At 33.8% G+C, this 14,180-nt stretch overlaps 2 protein-coding genes across 4 annotated transcripts; both read right to left on the bottom strand.

The window, feature by feature from the left end:
• Window positions 1-931: 931 nt before the first annotated feature.
• LOC108486644 (inactive protein kinase SELMODRAFT_444075) lies at window positions 932-6,543 on the bottom strand. 2 transcript variants are annotated; one of them, XM_053030150.1, is made up of 10 exons: window positions 6,439-6,543; window positions 5,496-6,263; window positions 4,551-4,711; window positions 4,372-4,466; window positions 3,105-4,138; window positions 2,519-2,679; window positions 2,267-2,343; window positions 2,037-2,184; window positions 1,722-1,871; window positions 932-1,397 (listed from the first exon to the last, which is right to left on the bottom strand). In XM_053030150.1, the coding sequence occupies exons 2-10, from the start codon at window positions 5,656-5,658 to the stop codon at window positions 1,344-1,346; spliced, it is 2,043 nt and encodes a 680-aa protein (XP_052886110.1). In that variant the 5' UTR covers window positions 5,659-6,263; window positions 6,439-6,543; the 3' UTR covers window positions 932-1,343. The 2 variants fall into 2 exon arrangements, with proteins under 2 accessions (XP_052886110.1, XP_017646292.1); XM_017790803.2 differs by having other exon boundaries at window positions 5,496-6,457.
• Window positions 6,544-9,093: 2,550 nt separating this feature from the next.
• LOC108485492 (protein NDL1-like) lies at window positions 9,094-13,537 on the bottom strand. 2 transcript variants are annotated; one of them, XM_017789340.2, is made up of 11 exons: window positions 13,055-13,537; window positions 11,858-11,957; window positions 11,532-11,629; window positions 11,300-11,388; window positions 11,084-11,144; window positions 10,914-11,000; window positions 10,766-10,843; window positions 10,602-10,661; window positions 10,396-10,451; window positions 10,145-10,280; window positions 9,094-9,853 (listed from the first exon to the last, which is right to left on the bottom strand). In XM_017789340.2, exons 1-11 carry the CDS (start codon window positions 13,112-13,114, stop codon window positions 9,632-9,634), a joined length of 1,047 nt encoding a protein of 348 aa, XP_017644829.1. In that variant the 5' UTR covers window positions 13,115-13,537; the 3' UTR covers window positions 9,094-9,631. The 2 variants fall into 2 exon arrangements, with proteins under 2 accessions (XP_017644829.1, XP_017644830.1); XM_017789341.2 differs by having other exon boundaries at window positions 10,602-10,658; window positions 13,055-13,536.
• Window positions 13,538-14,180: the final 643 nt, after the last annotated feature.

Below are 14,180 nucleotides of genomic sequence, written 5' to 3' on the forward strand. Positions count from 1 at the left end.
CAAACTAAATAAATAAATATGAACAAAATTTGAACACTCGTTAAATAAATGAAGCCAATCTGAATAAAGCTTATTCGTTTCAGTTTAAAACTTGCTTATCGTTTGATTATTATATAATTAATAATATTATGATTGCTTGTGATGCTTATTTTATTTATTCATTGTACAATTATTGATATTTATATTTGATTATTTTATATCTAAAATATAAGATAAATAGTATTTAGTCTTTTTTGTTTATTATTCATGAACATATTCAATTATATGTTCATAAACAAGTTTGTTTAACTTAAATAAATGAACATAAATCTAAATAATATTAAATAAACAAATACAAACACAATATTAAAATTATTAATAAACATGAACGAATTCAAAAATAAAGAAAAATACATTTATTCAAATTTAATTCATTTAAACACTAAAAAAAATATCATGAGTTATCTTATTTAAACTTTGCAGCTGATATGTTTTTTTCCACAAAGACAGATGAGTAGAGTCAAAGGGAAGGGGTGCATCGCAAAATTGGAATCAGACCTGCTGAAGAGCTTGGGAAATACTTGGGATCTTCTCTTTCCCTTATATTTCTTTATTAATATTATTTTTCCTTTTTGTTCCTTTGTTTTTGTTAGTTCTATAAATAAACAACATTGCATTGTGTACATAATAATTCTTGTGTCTGTCAGCAATCGGAGGAAAATATATGAGTATGCATACAATAAAGGATCGTCACGTAGCATGTATCACATAAAAATATAATATTTTTGTCGATAAAATGTTGAGGCAATGATAATACATTGATGGAACATGAAATAGTATAATAGGATGATAAGAAATTGTTTTGTTTTTCTATTGTTTATATAATTTTGGGTGAGAGATGATGATAACACGATTTGAACGGTGAAATTTGTCTGCTTTGGTTGGCATAAACTTTTCTGCTTTGGTTTGAAATCAACCTCCGGATATTGTTACTTTCATTTAATTTTTGAATGCACCTATTTCTAATTAAAAATAAAACAATATAACTATTGCTCTAAGTGCCAAACAGGAAAAACTATGTAATTTACAAAATACACCCAGTTTTTTTTTACAGTTATATGAGTATGAAAATAAAATAAAATTCTATACTATAGTTAAAATTAAAGGGTGACATTATTTCCAAATAATATTTGCCTCAGGCCATCTTCAGTCTTCAAGACTGAGCTGTCTATCAACTCTTTGTATGGTGTAGGTACCTCTGCTTTCTGTCTTGATCATGCAATGGTAGGCCATTGCTGATGATGCTGATATTCATTCTAACTGCTTCAGCAGATCGGCGAATGCACTTCCAGGATCCCTAGAATTCATGCATCGAAAGTCGAATTTGTGATGACATTGCCCTCCAACATCCGAAGTACCTTCACAGTGTAAACATCACTGAGTTAACTGTAAACTGAGGAAGGGTTACATATAAAGTTCTATAAGAATCATAGAGGTGACAGGCTGCTGTTTCAAGAAGCTAGTGAAGTTTGATAGGCTTGTAATTTTGGAATATGGATCGCTTTTGTTGCAAAGTGGAAACACTGCAGAAAGAACCAACAGTGTCTCGCAGAAGATAAACTTCACATGCATATACAGCAGACCTAGAAGTTCTCTTTTAGCTATTGTTCACATTTATTTGCTATGATCATTGAAACAATGATGAGCAGGGATTTTTGTTATGTAAATTCCATTTTCCCAACCTGAGACATGCGAGGCCTTGTATGAGGATCCCGCCTGATGCAAAAGGAAGCACATTGCAGCATGCCATAAACCTCTTGCTCCACATAGCTGTTCCCCAAGCGGGGGTCAACAAGTTCCCGTATGGCATGACTTTCTAGTAAAGGGCGTGCCTAATCCATATTCGAACCAGTGAGAAAATCCATTTAGATAATTTCTAAAGTAACAGAAGGTGATCTGTTGATGTTCTTATGACGAAAAGTAAATCTAAATTATTAAAGATTTTCAGCAAACACCGATGTATAAGTTCATAACCTAAAATAAGTCAAGATTAATACCCATTCTGTGAGGCACTGCTGTCCCTTTGGCCGACTGATGTCCATAGCTTTTCGTCCAGTGATGAGCTCTACCATTACCACCCCAAAGGAATAGACATCAGCTTTTTCTGTGATTTGGCCGCTTTGGGCATATTCTGGAGCTAAATACCTACCAAGAAGAGTGTTTTCCTGAATAAATTTGTCCTTGCTAGATAATATAAGTAACAAGGAATAAACAAGTCAGTATGTACCCGAATCGTCCAATCACTCTAGTTTCCACTCCCCTGTCTCCATCCGGCTGCCACCTTGCCAACCCAAAATCCCCAACCTAAAGAGTCCAGAAGTAGTCAGTTTACAGTCTCTGTCTTATGCTATATGTGCCCAAGGTTTGATACAAAAAGAAGACTATTCACACTTGAATGAGACGAGCATTAAGAAGAACAAACAGCTGGTTTGAGAAATTTGAAATTTTGTTCAGATTGAGCTTAGAAGATGTGACATACTAATGGTTCAAAATCGTGGGTGAGAAGGATATTATTAGGCCGCATATCACGGTGTACAATACAACCAACTCTGCACTCTTCATGAAGGTATCTCAATCCTCTGGCAGCTCCAACGGCAATCTTTTGTCGTGCTGACCATTGCAATGTATCATGATTATGCCCTGAAAATTTCCCATATTATGATTAAGTTACCAACTTAGAGAAATTATCAATGATTATGAAGGAAAAGGGACAATATTAGACTTGTAGACAGCTTGCTCCAGTACAACTACCAAGCAGCATTTTCCATTAAAGTCAGTTAAAACCCGTGATCGTGAACAATTACATACACTTCAACCATATTTGTCTACCAATTAAATGTTGTTTCAATGTCATGACTTAAGGACATTCCTGTGAACTCATGTTAGTTAGTCAATGGAACTATGGTTCCAAAGTTGGTCAAACTGAAAAACTGAGATAAACATTTCGATTTCAATACATAAGTGGAGAGGAAAATCTCCCTGGATGTTCTGGCTACTTGCTTTCTAGCAGTTTCACGATCATGTTCAGCAAGTGATAACATGAATTAGGGTAGAAGTGAACTTACCATAAAGATGAGAATCCAAAGAGCCATTGCAAACGTACTCATAAACTAGCAATCTTTTTCCACCCTCAATGCAGAAGCCAATCAGCATTACAACATTCCGATGCTGTGCACAACTTAAAACCTCAACTTCTGAGCAAAATTCTCGGTCACCTTGAGAACTAGCCAACTTATGTAGCTTCACAGCTATCACCTGACCATCTGGTAAGATCCCTCTATGAACAGAACCAAATCCACCTTCAGCCAAGAAATTCGATTGTGAAAAGCCATTTGTAGCATGTTCTAGTTCAGCATAAGTGAACCACCTTGGAGGGTGCCCAAACACAGGAGCTTTGTGCTGACATATTGAACATAATGGAGGAGGTCCAGGAGGAGCATTTCTTGACAGTGAGATAGCTTCCCTCACACTTTTGCTGACCTTCAGATCAAGCCTATAATTAAGGACCCCAACATCAGGTTCTCTGTTCAATGTAGATAATTTCTCCAACAAAATGTTATATGTTGAAGTAAGCGATGAATCATTCAGTCTCTGTAAATCCTTCCCAAGATGCTTAGAGTCAGCGCTAGAATTACAAATGTCAGATATCCATGGAGGGAAATAAGATCTTGTTTTAGGAGGATCTAGCTCACAGTCAGTGTCTGAATCAGATTCGAACAGATTTTGGCTTTCCTCAGTAATAAATGAATACTCTTTCTTCAAACTCTCATATAACGCAGGGAGGATCAATGGTGAGGCCCCTGGATCAGAGCCTGATATTGATGAAGTTCCAATATCAGTAGCAGTCAGGGATGATTCACGCTCAGGACTACTGACTGGAGTCACAAATGGCCCTTTTGTTTCCTCTAACAAGTCATGCTTGCTTTTCTTACGTTTAGGATATGTTTCGGATTCAAATGATAATGGCCAAGCCAATTGAGGTGCCATGTTTGGTGATCCAACCAAATTCAATCGAAGAACCTTTGGCTGAGATCGCTTCATGACCACAAGATTGCATTGCAGCTCGTCCAGGCAGTGTTTCTTCTCATGTTTTAAGTGTCTGTGCAAGGATTCAAAAGCAATAATAACCATAATTAATTGAACAAAATAGAAGAGTTAAAAGGAAACTGAAGTAAACGAAGAACTTATTGAAATGAGAATGCTGTCCACTACACAAATGAGTTAACTAAGACCTTGTGTAATTTGCACAGTCACCCTAGCTACAAGCATGCCTTAAGCTAACAAAATGTGATACATCATGCAAGAGAACAAAGTTTACATTGTATATATTACTTGTCCAATATGACCCAGTTGGATTGGGCTTTCTTGGCTTCAGTTGCGACTATTCCATATGGTGATCCAGGAACAATTTTTATCCTCACTTTTACCTGCAAGCATAACTTCAAAATTCAATTCCAGGAACAAAAAATGTACTAACTAAAGAAACATCAGAAAATAATAAATCCACAAACCTTGTCGGGGTCATAAACATCTTTTAACTGGAAAATCATTTGGGAGCATGAATCTGCAATATCTTGTTTTGCATCTGAATTAGCTCCTGAGGCTGAGAGAGACTTCCAATGACCAGTGGCACAATCACTGGTAAATCTTGAAATACCCCATATCCTTCTACCTGAGAATCAGTGAAGTTATAAACAGCAAATAGTTTGAAGTGAATAAAGCAGCAGAATGCTTAAAACCTCATTTGATATATAACTGAACCTGATAATTGCATATTAGGATGATAAGAAATTGCAATGAACATTATCTTAGCCTAGGCTTTGAGCATTTCGACCTGATAATAGATCAATTAGTTTCGATAACGTTCTTTGTTAGTCACCATTTATAATCTGTAAAGCGACTGTATCAAACATAGAATGAAGAAGCTGAGATTAGCAGTTATGAACCAACCAACAGCCAATGTTCAACAAAGGATTAAAGGAACATTCTGCAATTTCACCACAAGCTCACAATCATTTACTCATACTAAGTGACGTTAAAAAGCATCATTAACTTCAGAAACATAAAGAATTTCATTTTCCACTTCAACATGTACATAGGTAAAGAACAAGGACAAAATAAGTTCCTCCAAAACTTTTCTTCCTATTGGATAAAAAGGCAACAAATTTTGTTGCAATGACTGCATCTTGCCACTTGTAAGACTTCAAGGTTTCAAGATCCAAACCTGCCAACCAGGCAAAATCTCTATACGCCGACTAATTACATTTTATGCTTTAGATCATCTAGTGATAATTCTTTCCTTAAACATAAGCAAGTGGTGTAGAAGTAGAACATATTAGTTATCAAACATATGAAAAGCAGAACCCAATGTGCTCAATGATTTTATCATCATACAAAAAGTAAAGAGAAAACAAATAAAAGTGAAAAATGTGTTTAAGAGGGAAAAGTTAAGTTACTTGAGGAGTGGACAGGAATAACCACGAGCAGCTTAATGCAATCCCCAGGCTGGGCAACATGAGTCAAAGCCCAGACCAGAGCAGTCCTTGGGATCTCCCTTGCTGCTTTAACAGCCACCACCACTACTTTACTAGCCAAATCTGAGCTACCCTTCTGTTTCATCTCCAAAGCCAAGCTAGAAACTAAACCCCTAAACACCTTCCACACACCCCATAATCAAAATCCACCCACCCCCCTTTCTCCATCATAAACAAAACTCTCGATCAAAAAAGACTGTATTTTTCCCTGATTCACAATACCCGAGATGCCCTTTTTTTTTTTTTTTACCCCCTCTTTGAAGTGCTCGGCAGAAAAGCTTGATTTGAAAAAAGAGGGAGTAGCAGACAGGGACGTGCACTTCAAGGAAACTTTATCAAATCAAGTAATAAGCTCTTTCTCATAAAAAGGACGTGTCAAAAACTCTAGTTACCAAGCTGCAAAACCCCTCTTTCTCTCTTTCTCTCTCTGTATTAAAAGACAGCTTTGCCTGGTTTGGATGCAATAAAGGAACTTGTATCCGTTATTGTAACTTGTGAGAACAAGGTCAGCTTTCTTTCACAGAAACTGAGGCTGCCTTTTCTTTAAGATCATGTAAACTGCGTGAGCTTTCTTTACAAAAAGAAAAACGATTCTTGTGCTACAAAAGCGGTTGGCCTAATTTTAGAAGCTTTTCTTTTGTTTGTCTTGTCAACTTTGTTAATGTTCATACATATATATCCTCCAGCTTTCTACAAAATTACAACAAAGCTTAATAGGCAATTATATATTAATATATTATCATATAATTAACAGGCGACAAAAAGAAAACAGGGCATGGTTAAAGATAAGACGACAATTTAGTACCAAACCACATGTAATTATGTAAGTAATCAGTTGCATGATTGGAGGAAAGCTTTTTCTTACCCCCTTTTTTTATCTCCCTTAATCTGGACTTTTATAAGCTATGAAAGTTGAGAGTTGGTAATGGAGGGAAGCTAATTGTGTACAGTTTTCAATCTGTTTACTAGTGTTTGGTCATGTGGCTTACCTTCCATTTTGTTTTAACACTAAAATATTTCTTATGAAAAGCAACAAAAATGTACTTTAAGATCTTGGGGTTTCCTATTTCTTGCACATTGAAGTTATCATTATTTGATCTACAGTTTTTTTTAAGGCAACTGTCTCTTGGGACTTGAGACAGTAATCAATTATTTTCTGTCTTAAAAATATACACAGATAAAGTAATGCTTCTTTTTTTTAAAATGTGGCACTTAAATTAGTGCAGGAACATCAATTAAATTTTCTTTTGTTTTCTGTAGTTCTAATACGACACAGCATGGCAGATTAGTAGTGTGGTAGGACATAATATATGAACCCTACATACTGACAAATGAAGACAAAGAGCTTGTGGTAGGTCGTGGCAACATCAATTAGCAACTTGATGCCATTTGAATTCAAAGGAATTGTCAATTTGTAGACAGCAAAACTTCAGCTTATAGTTTTATCTCTCTTCTAGAAATGAATGTTGATGATTTGTAATAATTGAATAATCGAATTAGTGATTAAATCGAAATAATTATTAAATAATTAATTAAATTTCATAATAAAAAAAATTAAAATTATAGAACCACTTGTAAGAGAACATATTCAAAAGGTCTATGATCCCAACATTTTTAATTTTTCGTATGTCCTCCTTTGCACCGAAAAATTGAAGGACAAATAGTCAACCAGAGATCTACAATTGAAAAGAAAAAATGCAACACAGCTAAATTCAATGGGATATTACATGCCAGTTTACAGCAGATAGGGTGTACTTAATGGTGAAGATAATTTATATCAAGGACTGTAATTTCACATGCAAACATTGAAATCTGGTAGTATAAACTATGAAGAAATGAAGCAAATAAATTGAGAGGTAGGTTAGAATTTGGCATCCAAAAAGCTCCCAATTATATCATTCTTTTTGAAAAGTGGGACCTAAAGTTAGATAGCTAGACGCAATGGATGACTACCTTTACTAAAGATAAATAATAATGAAAGAGAAACTTTAAGATATTCCCTCATCTTTTTTTATACAAAGCTTTGCTCCAAATCTATTCTTCTACAAACAGGAAAAGAATCAAAATTTAAAGACAAATATATATATATATATATATATATATATATATTCTAATTCACTCAATGAAACTTTTTGAGATCATCAACTTAAACAACTTTGGTGCTAAATGATTTAGCTTTTGACAATGAATGCAGGAAATAAAAGACAATCTTAATTTCACAATCACATAACAAGGTTACAAACGTATATGGATTGTTGGCTGCAACAGTTAAAACAATGATGAAGATGCTTTCTTTTTATCTTTTGCTTGCTAAGCTAGATTCTGTTTTGGCAGGAAGCATATTTGTATGTTAAATAGTTTTGTTACTTTGGATAAACATTCACACAAATCCCCCAAATGTTAATGCATTTATGAACAACAACAGTGATTATGCACCAACATATTGTTGAACTTGTAAGTTGATATTTCCATTTGCCAAGCTAAGATTTAGCCCTAAATGGTTAAGGTTCTTGAGCTTGAGTTTGGCAAAGCCAAGGAGAAAACTTTTTTATACTAGCGGTTGTGGTAAAGGTAAAGTCAGTCACCACTTATTACTGTGTCCAAACTACAATCAACTTTCATCGTAATATTTGATTTTTTGCATACAGAAAAACCAGGGCGTGTTTAAGAAATTCTAAATTAAGAAACCATTGCTGTGGTAATTAAGACTTATAAAGGGAAATAAGGCAGATAACTATAGGGATAAATACTAAAATTATACATCAATTTTAATATAATTTGGAATGTTATATATTAACTTTAATTTAGTGCATTTGTATACATCACACTTTAATTTTGATTCAATTTTCACATTTACTAACCCGTTATCCATGTAATACAATTTTCCATTAAGCCATGTGAAAATTGTTGATATAGTATTTTATTAGGTTAAAAATAAACAAATAACTTTAATTTCTTTCCACTTAGATTAAAAGAAAAAAATCTTAAGAAAAGGGTTTTTTTTCTCCAAAGAAATCTATTTTTTAATGTAGGTAAAAATAATTTAAATTTATTTTTTAATCTAATAAAATGTTATGTCAATAATTTACAAATGATTAAACTAAAAATGTGCCACATAGATAACAGTTATTTTGATGTATACAAATATACAAAATTAAAATTGATAAATAACATTGCAAATTCTATCAAAATTAATGTACAATTTTGATATTATATCCATACCCAAAAATAGGTATTGTGAAACGAGAAGGTTGGATTAAGGCTTTTCCTTTTAAGAAAATTGGGCTTAAGGTTTTAGACAAATTCTTAAATTGGAATGGACTTCAAGGATTTCAAATGCATTATAGTGCTGTGAATATTTACACAAGCAGCTCTGAATTCTTAGAACTGTCATAAGCCTTTATATTCATTCATTGAATTATTGATTGTCATGGAAAAGGAGTCTTATTAGTGCTCATTGAAGGGTTTCTTCTGAACTCTGAACAGGTCAAGAAATATCTCATAGCATAATTAATGCATGTTGAACCAAAAGTAAATGTACGCATTCATACACATGTGAATTCTGACTAAACATCTCATAACAAGGATTGAATTGGTTCATCCCATCCCATGTGGAACAAACACCCTTCCCCCCACTAAATGGAAGTGTATCAGATCCTGAAATGTGGTATTACAATATTCAGCGGAGTTTTTCTCCATTATTGATTGCTCGTCCTCATCATCATAAATAAATACAAATCCTCTTTATATTACATACAGAATTGGACTCCTTAGTTACTGAGTACAAAAGAATAGATTATGAGAAAACCATTGCGCACTAGCCTCTTGTTTGTATAGGAATTCCAAACCTGTGCACCCTTAAAACTACAAGCTTTGAGGGCATCATGTATGTTACCCTTCCCTACATTCCTTCATTTTCTTCCCTTATATCTACAACCCCCACCTCCGCATCTGCTTCTACCCTCGTACATTTTCTTTTTTCCAAAGACAAAAAATAGAACCAAAAAGTCTAAAAAAATTAACTAAATAAGTCCATCTTTCTCAGCCCCCCAACTTTATCAAGTATAATGTGAAACACGGGTTTTTATAGGTTTTAAATTCAAACCCGAGCTTTCAGGAGAGAGAAGCTCGGGTGAGATGCAAGATGGACTTAAGGGGCTCCTTGGGCTGTCACTCAAATGGCAAAGTCTATACAATCCATATCCCATGAAGAAGTACTCCATAGGTATCAACATTGCATGTGGTTGTTCTTCGGTCACCATGGATCCACAAGCCTGAACCTGCACAAACAAGCATCCTACCCCAATTAGGCATAATTTTGAATTTTAATTGCACAAAGCATTAACTACTAAAGAAAAAGGGACAAAAATCATCCAATAGGCAGGCTGGCCCACCTTTAATAGTAATTTTAGAGCAGGTGATAGACCACTAGATACTCCAGGTTTGCAAATTATTAGGAAAGTAGCGTACTAGATAAGAGTAGCAGACTAGACAAGAATCATTCAACATCATACTAGCAATCAAACACAGCAATCCCTGTTACATAGGTAATTGAAAACTCCGCTACTTACCTCAACTAAGGCACTAAATCTTCTATCCAACTTGGATGTCATATGTAGGGCCTCAGAATGAAACGGTGAGCTGTTGCCAACAAATATTAAGGTTCGACATCTGAGCCTCTTTAGCCCACTGGTAAGGTCAGGTCTCCTGCATGTTAGTGAAACAAAGTTTTGAGCACTTGAAATATCTTAATGTATAAAGAGAAGTAACATGCAAAACATGAAATGACAATCCAATCTAGTTCCATTATTTTGTAATGTACCCATTAATTGCTTGAAGAAATTGCATCACATTTGATCCATGCCTCTCATCTAGCAACTAAGGAAACAAACATACCAAAGGAATAGGTCATGTTGACTTCAAAAGAAATTCACTGGTTTAAGAAAAGAAACAGAAACAGAATGCAAATCTAGTATAATGTATTAATGTTATTCAGGAAAGAAGAAAAAGAAATGCTTAAGCACTAACTCTTCTGCATGCTTGAACTATGTCCGACTCAGGAACTTCTGTATTACCGCAAGCTTCCTGCTACGATTTAAAGAAACCTCATCACACAACCTCCTCAATAAGTGAGGATATAACCCAAAAAAAGAACTTCAAAGATATATTACTAGGATGGAAATGCTAGGTACCTTGCTAAAGTAACGTTGAAGCAAAAGCTCTTTAAGAAGTCCACACATTCCATAAAAATATAACAAATTTGACATCACCTACAGATTATATCATTTTAGCCATATAAATGAAATTTATGCATAAAACCCAACAGTCTTAGGAAGGAACCTTGTTATAAAACCATTCAGTCCAAGAGGGTGCTCTGAAAAGAGGGGATATAAGTATCAATCCAATAACACGTTTTTTGTATTTCATCTGAAATGGAAAAGCTTGGTCAAAAGAACCAACATAAAAAGCATTTAAATAATACTACTCTCAAGATTCATAAGGAAACCTACAGCAAATAGAGTAAGAATGTAAGCACCCGCTGTCACTCCCATGCACATCACTGCACCAAGCCTGATGCAATCAGAAACAAAGTCATCCTAACTATAAAACTTTTAATAAATACAATCTAGTGCTCTTAATGGGAAAAGAAACCCCTTTTCAACCAAACCACTAATACTGGCTATATCTAATAGCTTTTACTAAGATGCCAACTAATGTAAAATTACCCAAAAAAGTTGAGAACCTCAAGGATCTGATCAGCTAAGTCGTCAACACAACGTGCAGAAGCACTTGGACAAATTGGAGCAGCTCCCAACTGCAAGAACTCTTGTGAAAGTGCCAGAAAGGAAACTATGTGAATATAGAAACCAATAATTGATTAGCATGCTACCAGAAGATAAAATAGACCATAGACAACAGAAATAAGGCAAATAGGCATATGCCAACTAATTTACAGACCTCGTGTCCAGGAGGACTAATATGGTAAATGCAGAAATTGTGGAGCAGCAAGGAGGCCGCTTCGGGACAAAAGAACAATCCTTGGAAACAAGATACATCTGAAGGAAATTATAAAAGAACACTAAACTTGTTAGAAAGCAGATTTGGAGATATACTCCAACTAAGAGTACCCTGTAGATGTGCATGAATAGAAAATTTGATCAGGTTAACAAAATAAACCATGACTGAAATAGCATGTATATTGCAGAATTAGCAAAAGGAGGTTTCTCCCAAATTTAGTATGACAAATACAAAAGAGGTTATGATATGAACAGCATTATACATACGATTCAAAGCCAGATCAGGATATGTAATTAATGCTGGCTTGTGTTGGTCCCCATAAACTATAACAGACACAGAACCACAGCGCGTTCGTACATGATGTTCCTGGAAGTTATTTACATCAGCACAGATTAAGATTTATACCAATCAAAATAGAAATAGTTAAACTTATTATAAAACAATCATAGAAATAGATATATTTGGAACTTAGATACCATATGTCTTCTAGATACGGAAATAGTTATTTAACAAGAATAGCTTTTCAGTTAAGTAATTTATTTTAGATGACCCTTAAAAAAGAAAAGAAACACCTAAATTATTCATCAAAAGCAATTCCCATGTGCACAGTCACCTTTTTTTAGGGAAATCCAAAAAAGAGAGAAAAATCAAATGAGTGGTTCCTGATATCAATCATTAAATTCTTCAAAAAGGAGATGACAGTCTAAAAGGAGAGCAAGAATCTCTCAAATTAAAAACGACCATGACATTAAACACACACATATATATATAAAAGAAAAGGTAAATTTGCAGGCAGCCAATTTTAATATAATAAAAACAAAATAAAATAAGAAATAGAGCCAATGTTTCTTCAATGAACTGCAAAGACAGGTGAATAATCCCGAGGAATCCATCATCCAACTTCTTTAGCCATTAGAAGTAACAAACTAAGAATGAAAAAATCTCCAACTAATCGAAAATGAAAAGTTAAAGCAGATATAACCCCAAAGGCAGTAGCAACATGAAATAACGTAACAGAATTACACGATATTAGCAAAACAATCAAACACATGAATAAATACACGAACAAAATGGAGTCTAACTTTGTAATTTTTAACAGTTAAAATAAACACAAATTATATACAAACCAAGATAACTCATTTACCGTAAAATGACAAAGAAGGTTGAGAAAAATCCAAAAAATTGACTGTTATGTATATTTTTAAAAAAGAAAGTGGATAAAAGAGCATATTTGACCAAATAGGAAATGTATAGATATGTTGATACCAAATAATTTCTGGATATCGCAGAATTAAATTTAATATAAATTGGAATAAAAATAACCAGAAAAATGGGTTCTCTTCCCATAAAACTAAAAAACCAATGCAGTAATGAAAATGCAAAATAATAAACTGATAACAAAAACTAAAGAATGAAAAACAATTAAAAATGGAGATGTAGAAAAACGATAAGAAAAAAGAAACCTTTCCACCAAAATAGATCTTTTCAGTATGAAGAGGAATGGAATCGTTTGAGTCAGCCATGGCTGTGGCTCTTTCTCTGTTATCTACAGAACAAAGAAAGAAAGACAAAAAAAGCTTATTTTCTTTTTTTTTTTATCCAAACAAAACGGCTTTTCTCTGTCCCTTGTTTCTCCCTTGGATAAATATAAGTCTCCGGCTTTTTTGGCTTGCAAAATATAAATCAAGCCATTTTCGTTCTTCGAAACCTCGCTCGCTCCTTCCTTCCCTCTCTTGTTTATTTATTTATTTTATTTTCCCCCTTTTTTAGCTTAAATAACTTTTATTTGTTTGTCTGTTTAAATTTCAAGCTCAACGCTTTTTTTGACTCCCTGACTTATGATCAAATCATAACCCTCCTCTAATAATCAGAAAAATGGCACTGCTTTTAAACGACACCGTTAGAACCGACGATTATTTTCAGCTTTAAAAGCATGGCCCGTGAGCCATGGCGGGTTGATTTAAAATAGAGTGACTGGTTGGCTCCCTACTAATTTGTTATGATTTAAACTGTGAATTTGATTTTTATTTTTTTAATTAAATTTAGTTATTAATATAGAAGAGTTAAATCAGTTTTTTTAACGAAAATTATGACTAAAATATTAATTTTTAATATTGTTGCCATGGTAATCTGTATGACATCCATGCAGACGCTTCATGCAAAGTATCGTATTTAAAATTTAACATTTTAATTAATATTTTCGTTAAAAAAATCATTCCAAGTCTTTTTAAAAATTAAATTCTTTTTGGAAGATTGAGGTTAAACTTAACTCAAAAAATAAACAAAAGCTAAATTGACAATATATATATATATATAAACTTTAAAAGCTAATTTTGATATTATACTTATCTCAAATAGATAAAGGTGTTAAAAAATATAGTTTTCTACTTTCTTTTTTGTAAATAATAAACAGCCTCATCAGGCTCTAAGTAGCACAACATTAGGAGGCCGTGTAAAAACATGTAGTCCAACTTCAAGTGCAAGACCCAACTTTGCCACTCTGTCTGCACAAAGACGCAATTCAATCAAAAAGGCACTTGGAACCAAGATGTGAATTTGTATAACCCTTCTAAAATAATGTGATTATGG

Source organism: Gossypium arboreum, chromosome 6 (genome assembly GCF_025698485.1).
Source record: "Gossypium arboreum isolate Shixiya-1 chromosome 6, ASM2569848v2, whole genome shotgun sequence".
In the NCBI taxonomy this organism is placed as follows: Eukaryota; Viridiplantae; Streptophyta; class Magnoliopsida; order Malvales; family Malvaceae; genus Gossypium; species Gossypium arboreum.